Raw genomic sequence first — 11,585 nt, 5'->3', positions numbered from 1 at the left:
AAAAAAAAAAAAAAAAAAAAAAAGAATATGAAAAGGAGCCAGGATCTATGTTGGGTAGCTCACAACTATCCAATATAGTGGCTCAAAACGACTTCTTAAGTGTTTTTTTTATGTTTTAAATTTCATCTGTGTATTATGTGAGTGGGTGCACATGTGGAGGTCAGAGAACTTGTGGTAATTGGCTCTTCCTTTCTATTGCTGTGGACCCTTGGGATTGAACTCAGGCCTTCAGGGTTGGCACCATGCATCTTACTCTCAACCACTTCACTGGCCCTAAGGAATTTTTGTAAGTGATTTTGTAAATGCTCCCTTTTAAACACAAACCTCCTCCTTTGATCCTCTCATGCACACCAACACATATCCACGCGTAAACACAGAGTCTTGAGGTGTTATCTCCATGTGGCCCATACCTTGTAGGGATCTTCAGGATCTACCCAGGCCACGTGGAACATATGACGTATTTCTTCTGCCAGTCCAATTCTAGCTCCACTGTTGGCTGCTACGTAGATACGTGGGATACCTTCTGCTCTGGCAAGTTCAGAAGCTCTGAGAAACAGCAAATCCTCCTGAGGCCCAAAGGAGCCAATCCGATATGTAATGTCATTTCCAATGACAATGATATCTCGACCATCTGGGTATTCAGGGCTTTTAAGGCTCATTTTCCAGGCTACCATGCCAATCTACAAGGACAGAAACAGATGAATACAGCTTCTTACATGCCTTTACTTGTGAGGTTTCTTGAAGGTAAGACACTAGGTTTAGATACAGCCTTCAGAAGATGTGCATCGTGAAAGAAGCAAGCTCCCTCTTGGGAAGCAGACAGACATTCTAGGACACTTCTTCACATTACTACTGTGTTGTCTCAACTCTTCGATTGATTTACTTAAACAAAATGGAAAAGCTCCAAATCTAATGTACTCAAGATTACGTGCTGAAGAAAGATAACACAGTGGGGATGCTTCTAGAATGTCTGTTTTACTAAACTCTACACTAAGACACTATTTCCAGCTTTGGTGAGTCTTGTTTCAAGAAATCTTTAGCACATAAGGGATAGAAAAAGCATCACCTCCCAGACTGCCCAGCTTCTGTGATCTGAGACCCTTTTACTGTCCTCTGTGAAAGATTTCTCAGTGGCTTGGGTCCAGGTATTTTCCATTTCTGCAAGGATTTACTATCGTAACTCTTGTTGCTATCTTCCAGCTCCAGAAAACCAAAGGATGCACGAGCTAATCTCTTGGTGCACTCTGATGTATGTAAATCTCTGCTCTCTGTTCAGTGGCATCTGACCAGCCACACAAACAAATGATACAGACTTGAAAGACAGGGGTGACATGTCTCTTCTCAAACCCTCATGGCTCTCTCCTTTTTAATCCCTTTCTATATGAGAGCTACTCAATCCTACTTGTTTATTTGCTAGTCCCATTTCTTTTGTATTCACTTACACCTCAGTTACAGCTGCAGTTTTTCATGTCTGCCTATTTCCCCATACCTGGATAAGTAATGCTTTCCATTCTTTACCCTCTTTTTTTTCCTATTTCTTTTTTTCTGTTTCCTGCTTCTCTCCTTACCCCCACCACTCATGCCCAAACACAAAGCTTACCAGATGAGCATTTCTGGCCCTGCCTAATGGAGCCCAGCCACATCTGCAGCCTTGTCCCTCATCCCCAGACTGCTGCATATCACCTCATTGGGGAGCTGGCCATCAAGAAGGGCCATTAACAGATGTAAATAGCAGCATCTCTGGAAAGCCACATGCATCACCCAGACTCAACCCAGCCAGTGATCATAAGCTCTGAGTACACATTCCTCAATCCAATTGCACATCCACTGTAATCAGGCTGGTTGAAGCTTTCTACACAGCGATTTGTGATTCTCTGCATTAAGAAATATATATGAAACACCCACTGATAAATATAAGCTATTTAATATATCATACCATTGGCCAGATACAAAATGGATGTAATATAGGGAAAAAACTCCACTCACTTTCTGAGATAAGATATTACTCTACCGGCTCATTACAGACGAATAAGAGAAAAGAAACCTACCATTTACATGCTACACACAGAAACCCCAAGTATCAGGACAATCTCGATGTACAGCAGCAGCAGCAGCAAAAAGGCTAGTCTATAAAATGCATGTATGGTGAAAAATACTTTTGCATTTTCAGGTAGTGTTTTAGCTAAACCACTCATCTGTTTTTCAGAAAAGGAAAGGTCCTCCCTGTCTACTTTCTTGTCAGTGTATTTGTAGTTAGGAAGATTGGGTTGAACACCAAATTTTATGCTATTTCAACCTTAGCCACCTAGGCCTGAAGGTTCTACTCTGGCATCTGTATCCTACTGTAAACACTGTGATGGTGGCACTGGGGAAGCAGATTAATACTCTTATCGTTCCTCTCATCTAGGGACTCTTGTGTCACCTGGGCAGCCCGGTCAGCAGCTGGCCAGGTTATTATGCTTGCAAAATTGACTTCTAATTAGGTGTTAACACAGTAGCACCAAGAACATTTTTTCTTCTCTTCAGTTTTTTAAGGCAGGTCACACTGTATAGCTTCAGATGACCTGGAATTTGTTATGCAGTCCAAGATGGTCTTGAATTTACAATCCTCCTGCCTCAGCCTCCTGTGTGTTGGGATTAGACACACAAGACCATATCTGGCTTTACACATTACTTTCTTTTCTCAGTGTCTTTCATTGATTAGTCCCCACTCACTGACTCCTACATTAAAAGTGACAAAAGAGAACTAAGAGTGTTGAACCAGTCTCAGTAAAGGAAAGATCCTTACAAGAACACATTCAGGTTTGAGTTAGCACAATGAACACATGAGGAAGCATCTGTGGTTCAATTAACATTAAAATCTGGATTTCATTGCTAATCAAATAACAGGGCGAATAAGGGTAAACATGGGCTTTGGAGTCAGCCAAACTTAGATCTAAATTGAAGACCTATCATTTATTAGGTTACTGACCTTGGTATATATTTAACCTTATTGAACTTCAGTGTCCCTATATGAAAGATAAAGACAGCTGACAAATTTGATGAACTACTGGAAGCAGAACTCTATATTAAATCCAACATACAAAGCTTGCTCTTTTCTTTCCTCAACCAATCTAAATCCTGTTTCAAAGTTTCATTCAAACTCTCTCCCTCACTAAAGCTCCCCAATTCTAAAGTGACTCCTGTACTCCAGTGTTTTCTTCACTTAATAGTAGGTCAGATACTGACTAACTTTCTTCTGTTTTTTAGACAGATTTTATTTTGTATCCCAGACTGACTGACTGACTGACTGACTGACTCTCTCTCTCTCTGTCTCTCTCTCTGTCTCTCTCTCTGTCTCTCTCTCTTTCTCTCTCCCTCTCTTTCTCTCTTTCTCCCTCTCCCTCTCCACCTCCCTCCCTCCCTCCCCTGAGATAGCATTTAATTTTGTAGAGAACTCACTATGTAGCACAGCGTTGGCCTCAAACTCATGACAATCCTCCCATCTCAGCCTCTTGAAGGCTGAGACTTCGTGGGTGTGCCATCAGTCACAGAATAGTCATTTCATTAAAACAAACAATACTATTTGGAAATGCTTGGAAAACTGTCAACACTGTGGGTTAAAACACTGGGCATGACCAATATCTAAAGATTATAGATTGAGAGTACCATTAAGTGAAACTAAGGTAAGAATAGGTATTATCAAATGAATATCTACCATATGCTGCATTGCACTATAAGTTGACAAACACTGACAATAATTAAGAGCTTAAGTGAGAGAGGAAGTCAGATGTCTTGGTACAAATGTCAGTTTCATACTAGCTGTAAAACCTTATAAAAAGCAACCTTGACAGGCTCGCTTTCCCCACCTATAAAATAGGACTTTTCTTGAGGAATCGTTATAAAGAGCACATTGAATTAGCACAGAGCCCTGCACATACATGTTCTCAAAGTAGCTGTTATAATGCAGAAGGTTGCTAGCTGTTACTGCCATAAAGAAATGGGGGTACAAAGTAACTTTTAGGAGGGGGATTTGGTGGGGATTCAAACCAGGGCTCCATACATATTATGCACACAGACTACCACTGAGCTATATTCTCCACCTACTAGCTTGTTTTTATAGCTAGTAAGAATTATTTATTTTTTAAGGTAAGGCTCAAAGAAAAAGAAATGCTGTTCTTTACTAGAGAAATTATAGAAGTATATTTCAGAATATTATTATTGTCTTCAGTTGAATACCATATGGATGATGAATATTAATTACAGCATAAACATAGATGTCACTGATCCCTAACTGCAATGTGGTTTCATGGATTGGATCCTGAAATAGAAAAAGGATATTATTAGAAAAAAAACTAGTGAAATTCACAACAAACTCATTTGCTTTTGTAAAACTGCAACAATGATAATTTCTTCATTTTGATAATTCTAGTATGATTATATTTTAGTACAAGGGGTAAAGAGTATAGTTTAGTGGTAGAATGCATACTATTGTTTCTGTAACTTTTCTGGGTCTACACTTATTATGAAATAGTGCAAACATATACTTCTAGCATTCTGAAGGCAGAGACAGGAGAATTACAAACTCGAAGTTCCCAGACTAGCCTGGGCTTCTGCCATGCCTACTGTAGTCTCTGTACTGTACCGAATACTGTTTTCTTTCTTACACACGCACACACACACACACACACACCCTCTGTTTGGAAAGAAAGAAAATTGGATAGTCACTGTTAGTATTCTTAGTAGCATTACAATCATGAAACTGTTAAATGCATGGTCCTGACAGTCAAAACATCTCAAATGTTGACAGATGGAGCCAGAAGAGAATGGAGATAAAGCACAAAGAACACGACTGGGATTTAGTGGGTATAGGAATCATGGGTGAAGACATGTCAACGACAAGAGCCTGCAGAGGCTGGTTTTGCAGCAGGGAAGACATGTGCAGTCAACTTAACAATTCTTGATTGTTTCTATTTTAACAATCAAGAATTCAATCTCAAAAACAAAGTGATGGCTTTGAAAATTATGAATAGAATTTAAAACTACCTATGATGTAGGACACAAGTAGAAAATGACACAAAAATACATGCATAGCATAACTATAATAGGCCAAACAGTGTGGTGGTTAAGGGTATAGACTCAGAAGCCAGATTCCTAGAATCTGAGTGTGTTGGTACACAGCTGTAATCCTAGCACTTGGAAAGCAAGATGACTGAGTTATACTGCGAGATTTTGTCTTTAAAAATAAAAAATTCAGTCAGATGTTGTGGGGCACATCTATAAGCCCAGCCTTTAGCAGGCAGAGGGAGGAGGATGGCTTTAAGTTCTAGGTAAGTCAGAGTTATAAAGCAAGAGCCCATCTCAAAAAAAAAAAAAAAAAAAAAAAAAAAACAGAAAGAACTATCTTGGGCTGTTGGGGCTATCGCTTTATTTTTAAAAGAGAAGTGTTCTGTGGCACTGTGGTAGAATGTAAACATATGTATACACAGGTTTATACAATATTAATACCTCTACCTGAGAAGTAACTGCTTCTCAGTGTTTTTCTGGTCTGATGGTTAAATACATATTTATACTTTAAAGTCAATATTTGTATAATAGGCAAGAACAGTGCCTATCAGCTAAATACATATTTAGGACTGTACCACATGTATTACAAACATGTACTAAAATCGAAAGCTTATATTTATATTTATACAGAGCCTTTCGTCTTGAAGGGGACTAAAGAGCTTACAAACATATGTACATAAAAGGGCGCCAGCACTGACAGGCAGGCAAGTATCAGTTCCCCACTTCCCTATGTCTCCTAGCAGTCCCTGGGCAGGAACGCAGGGTCAACAGATGCAGACCTGCAACAGCTGCAAAGACATCAGCACAACAATCCAGTTGGAACACACAGGCACCTAGGACAGCCCCTGGAAAACAGCAACTGCTTTCCTCTGGTGCAGAAGCACCATGGCCATTTCCAGCTTTGTATTTTTAAATTATTCTCTACCAAACTCAACTAATCACTTGACAAAATTGAATTTGATACTGAAAATCGTTTCTGAATGCAAAACACTTTGTCTGATGACTGAATACTAGGTTGAAGAATGCTTCCTCTTGCCCTTGATTTAAAGAGGGGGGTGGGAGTTGGGGGGTTATGACAGTCAGGAGAAAGGACTCAAAATATTTTAAGAATAGCTTTGTCTCAGAGGATTCAGCCACTACACCAAAAGACAGTTATATCCTCCCTCCCTCATTTAATTAGGACACTGTAAGTTTCTTAGTCCAGTTCTTTCTATCTGTGAGTCTATATCATAGACACCATGATTTCCTATCAGTGGCTGCAATTCTATAAGAATACACACAGTGTGACAATGTGATTAACAATGTAGCACTGACTGACTGAATTCACCTAAGCCCAACCAACAGCCTTGTACCCTAACAGAATAACCACCAAGGAAACTACAAGAATCCTCTTTTTCCCACTTTTATGTAGATAAGTTTTGGTTTAAAAAAGCAAAGAAAGGAAAAGGCAAGGGAAGGAAAGAAAAGAAATGAAACTCCAGAAGAGAAGCCTGGAAGGCCATGGAAGGGCAAGCTGTGGCCTGCTTGTCTGAGTGGGCAGGTCTGTGTCTAATGAGCTTCTGGGCGCTGGCAGCAGCGAGCATTCTCTTCCCTGGCCAAATCCTGTCTACAGCACTGTCTAGCCAAGTAGTCCTACACAGTTGTCACTGAAAAGCATGTTTTCATTGATGTAGATAGTCACAAGTAACTTTTAAAATACTAAATTTCAGATATGTAATTTTTTCATAACAGAACTTCCAGTGAGCAGGTTTCTTAGGCTTAGGGTTATCAATTCAAGCAAACTAATCATCTTAAGGTGAAAAGGGGAGGTGGGCCAAAAGAGCTACAGTGAATAAGCTAGAGAGGAGAGGAGCAGCAATAAGTGCTTATTTTCCTTATGCAAGTCCTGAGGAAGAAAATAATTCTCTGGCTACACTCTGATCCTGGAATAAACATGCTCAAATGAGGGAGGAGGGGGCAGGGAGGGGAAAGCAAGCAGAAGAGAACAGTCTTATTTAACTGTTTTTATGTGGGTAAAATGATTTGTGCCATGGTATTTCCATAAGAAGTGGGACCATTATTTTCCTGTAGAAACACATTTGGTTTGAAAAGTATCACTGGACAGGACGTGAAAATCAAACCAAATGAATTATTCACCACCTCCGATCAGAGGTGATCATTATTTCTGATGCTCCAAACAGTGATTAGGATTCTGCCCTGAGATGTCATTTTCTCACTGAATAACACCAGCAATAGAGAAAGGCATTATCTATCTATCCATATATGTATTTTTTTCTCCTGGGAGGACCCTGGTTTAATGTTACTATAACAGATACTAAAAAATATGATAATATTAACATTTATTCTGGTGGTCCCCATAAATGCCATTAGTCTGACATACAGTGTCAACACTACTTATGACCCAAAATTAACACCAAAATTGACATCAACATTAATTGTACTATCAGTGTGACTAGAATGTTCAAGTGCACACAGGCACTTCCCAAAGCTGCTGCTGCTGCTGTTGTCATAAAGCTGTGACATTAAGCTCAACATAGAGAAATGTGAAGGAAAAGCTGGGGGGTGGGGGGGGGGGAACATGACAGGGTTTACTTTGGGGGGTATAATGGGACACCCGTCAGCTCCTGCCAGGCTATGGGAGCAGAAAGGGAATCTTCGCCATAGCTGCCTTTCTTCTCTCCACACTTTAAGCTTAGCAGTAACAACACTTTCTTATGTAGACTTTCTTATGTAGACTGAGGCTGGCCAGTGGCTGAGGATATGTTTGGTCATTTCCCATGATAAAGCCTCCACTTGCCAGTGGTCTAACTCTGCTGAATGCCTGAAAGATGACTACTTGCAAGGCTCTAGTGAGAACACAAAGAACCAGAGGCTGTCACAGCTGAAATGACATTGAATCACAAGAATGAAAAGAATAAGACCCAGAGAGAATGAACTTGAACATGAGCTTCTTTTTAGAAACTTATATCAAAATGTTGCCTTTTGCCCTTCTAAATATAAATATAGCAAATTAAAGCTGTACTTTTTATTAGAAACTATCAAAAGCAAGTGCCAAATAAAACTATAACAAAAAACAAGAAAATATTTAAAAGGTGTATTTTTAAGGCAATGTGATATTTGTTTAATTTGTCCTGTTTGTGAAAACTATGCTGAAAATACTCAGTGCCTTTCCAAGCTATATAATCTGCCAGAACATCATGTGCCAGTGCTAATGTCAAAATATCACATGAGCTCAAGACAACTTTCTTTTTTTTTTTTTTTAAATATTTTATTTATTATATGTAAGGACACTTTAGCTGTCTTCAGACACTCCAGAAGAGGGCATCAGATCTCATTATGGATGGTTGTAAGCCATCATGTGGTTGCTGGGATTTGAACTCACGACCTTCGGAAGAGCAGTCGGTGCTCTTAACCGCTGAGCCATCTCTCTAGCCCCCAAGACAACTTTCTTGACAATTGAAAACTTATTTTTATAAGAAAAATTTCAACCATATGAAAATATAATCAAAGATTATAATAATAATCTTATACTATGGAATAATTTTACCTTGTGATATTTACATATATAAAACCATAATAATTTTACATATCTATACCCAGAAATTTAATTTTTTAAACACACAATCGAATACACACAGGCAGTAGTATTTGAGAAATGCAGCACAGGGTTAACTGACACAGAAGTTCACTAAACAGGCCTCCTATAGTTCTGGAAGCATTGCCTGTTAACTACAAACAGATGTTCATCTCTGGTATACCATGCCTCATTTTGGGGAGTCATCTGCTGCCTCCAGATGGAGCTGTAGCTTCTTGGCACAGGGTACTATGCCACACCCCCCAGCCCCTAAGAAAATCTTAAGACTTAGGATATATAAAAACAGCTGGCAAGAGTATTCTTCTGAGGGCCATCTCTAGTACTGAAATCTGGACAGAACAAGGAAAAGTCCTGCTCTACTGGACAACAAGACCTTTAGGACGTTCAGTTAATTAAGCTCACTGAACTTGGGTTTGTTAACAGTAAGTCAAAACCAACTAAACAACCTGGTGTGAGATCTCCAATGCTGACAAGAAACATTTGGAAGGAATTCTAAGAAAAGCATATATACCCAAAAGAACAATATTAGAAATTCATTAGAAGTAATTCCATTTGGACAGACTTATTTTTCAAAATTAGCTTCCCACTTTTTCTAATTGAAGGGATAGAAGATTATTTTAGACAAAAGCATAGAGCCAAATATGCTCACTTAAACTAAGGATAAACGAAGTGTATGATGTTTTTAAATACCATGTAATATGTTTTTTCTATATTTAGATTTTCTATCTTGCAAGGTCCCAAGGCTGGGATTGAACCCGCAGCCTTGTTCATGTCAGACAACCGCTTTATCACCGAGCTTCATCTGCTATCTTTGGAAGGAGTCAGTGTTTTCTTCTTCTTCCTCTTAAAGCCCTTCATAGAAAATAAGGCTTTGTACTCAAATACAAAAGTATTTGTGTACACCTAGTGGTATATGACCCCCATCTGCTGAAGATTTCATACTTACCTAAAAAAGTTCTCCCTCCTTCGGGCATAGGTTGGTGGTTTTGATTCCTCAATAAATTCAGAGTTCATGGTCCTCTGCTTTTCTTGTATTTTTGGTTGTGAGTCTGCCTCTAACAGTTGAGCCACCCCTCCAGCCCTGTCTTCCGCTTCTCTAAGGGCTCTTCCAGAGCTCAAGTTCAGGCCAGTATAAGCCAAATGAACTACTATTTAAATACAAATCTAAGATGACACCACTGACTTAATATTCACCATTTTAAAAGGCAAACTAACTTCAAAAGATTAAAGAAAATACAATAAAATTTATCCAGACTAGCTTCACAATCTTGAAGCTAATTTGAGGTTGATTTTAAAAATAATATATAAAAACTTAGTGTTAACCTAGAAAAATATTTGGGTCCCATGTTCAGGAGAAACAAGCAGTCATTTTTGTATTCAAGCGGCCAAGCACACACACACTCTCCAGGCACTTTTAAAAGACAAGGGTAAGCTAAGTTGTAGCAGTTCCTTTCCTCATCACTGTGTCCAAATACCCAGCTAAAACAAACTTAAGGGGAGTTTATTTTAGCTTGGGTTGATGAGAGGATACACTGCATCGTGGTGGGAAGACCTGGATGCAGGGATGTAATTAGTAACCCTGTGTCTGTGGCCAGGAAGCATAGAGTTCCAGCGGAAGTCCCTATTCCATGGTAAATGGGTCACCACATTTAGGAAGGGACTTTCTTTTAGGAGATCTATCTCTCTGGAAACACCTCAGATGTTAGTCTGAGACAGAAATGTATCTCCGTGATTACAGCGCCAGTTAACGTCACAACAGTCACAACAGTAGGATCTTAGTGGTTCATAGCTGATGGAGTGTTTATTAAATCATTTTTAAAAATATTTTTCTATATTGTCTAAAGTATTTTATAATTAAAAAAAACAAAACAAACAAACAAACAAACAAAAAAAAAAAAACAAGGGGGTTGGTCAAAAGGCTCAGGACGTAAAGGCACAAAGACATCTAACCGGAGTTTGAGACCTGGAACCCACATGGTTGAAGGAAAGATTGGATTCCAACAAGTTGGAACTGATCTCCACTGCATGCCACAGTGCACATAAACACAAATACAATCTGCCTCTCTGTCTCTGTCTGTCTGTCTGTCTGTCTGTCTGTCTGTCTCTCTCTCTCTCTCTCTCTCTCTCTCTCTCTCTCTCTCTCTCTCACACACACACACACACACACTCTAAATAAATAGGATGATAGCACACTATATACAATTAATGGTACTTAAATACTGATATGTGTGTGTGTGTGTGTGTGTGTGTGTGTGTATGCTAAGTAGTTTCAAAGCTGAATTCCTAATACCCACTATCCCCAGCATTTTACCCGAGAATATAAAGCAGGAAACAAACATATCAACCATGATAGCTATTAGCCTTTAAATTTTAATTTATATTAATTTATTTCCTATTTGAGCATTCTTTTCTTTAAAAAGCAATGTGCCAGGTTATGAGGTAGGTTCAACACATATTCACCAGAGTTAAAATGCCAAAGGAACATTAGAAAAAAAAACCATAGCAACAACAACAACAAAATAAAAATTTAAACGGAACGAAGGAAACAAGTGGGTTTGCTTCACCAGGCAGGGGAATTTTAAAAGCCTGTCTTTCTACTAAAGGGAAGGGAGGGAAAACCCTGACACCTAGTGCCCATCTGAAACACAAAGCCTCGGAGCCACCAGATTCCCTAGCATGGAGGCTTATACTGAGATGCAGTAGATGTGCAATACACTTTTCTCCCAGAACAACAACAACAACAAACCTGAAGGAAAAATTCTTAGGGCATGCTAGGACTGCAGTCTATCATTATCATTCCTGTTTTGGGTTCCGTATACCTCACTGTTGTAACTACTTCTAAGCATAGTGCTTTCTCATTTCCAGTTTTTCATTATGATAAGATCGATGTGAAGGAATGTTAAAAACCCATGTTCTAGGGATTTGGTTTCCACTAAGCACTAAA

The 11,585-nt window shown here is 39.1% G+C and overlaps 1 protein-coding gene across 6 annotated transcripts in view; it reads right to left on the bottom strand.

Annotated features, from left to right (window-relative positions):
• The window catches only part of Acaca (acetyl-CoA carboxylase alpha), a 268,630-nt gene that overhangs the window by 63,774 nt on the left and 193,271 nt on the right, over positions 1 to 11,585 (bottom strand). For all 6 annotated transcript variants that reach the window (XM_031350925.1, XM_031350927.1, XM_031350930.1 and 3 more), the window contains one exon: positions 411 to 680. In XM_031350925.1, coding sequence (XP_031206785.1) covers positions 411 to 680 — 270 coding nt within the window. The remainder of the gene's footprint in view (positions 1 to 410; positions 681 to 11,585) is intronic.

The sequence above is a fragment of the Mastomys coucha genome, unplaced genomic scaffold (assembly GCF_008632895.1).
Source record: "Mastomys coucha isolate ucsf_1 unplaced genomic scaffold, UCSF_Mcou_1 pScaffold5, whole genome shotgun sequence".
In the NCBI taxonomy this organism is placed as follows: domain Eukaryota; kingdom Metazoa; phylum Chordata; class Mammalia; order Rodentia; family Muridae; genus Mastomys; species Mastomys coucha.
Note: the sequence above shows the minus strand (reverse complement) of the source record. Positions and strands in the feature narration are given on the sequence as shown.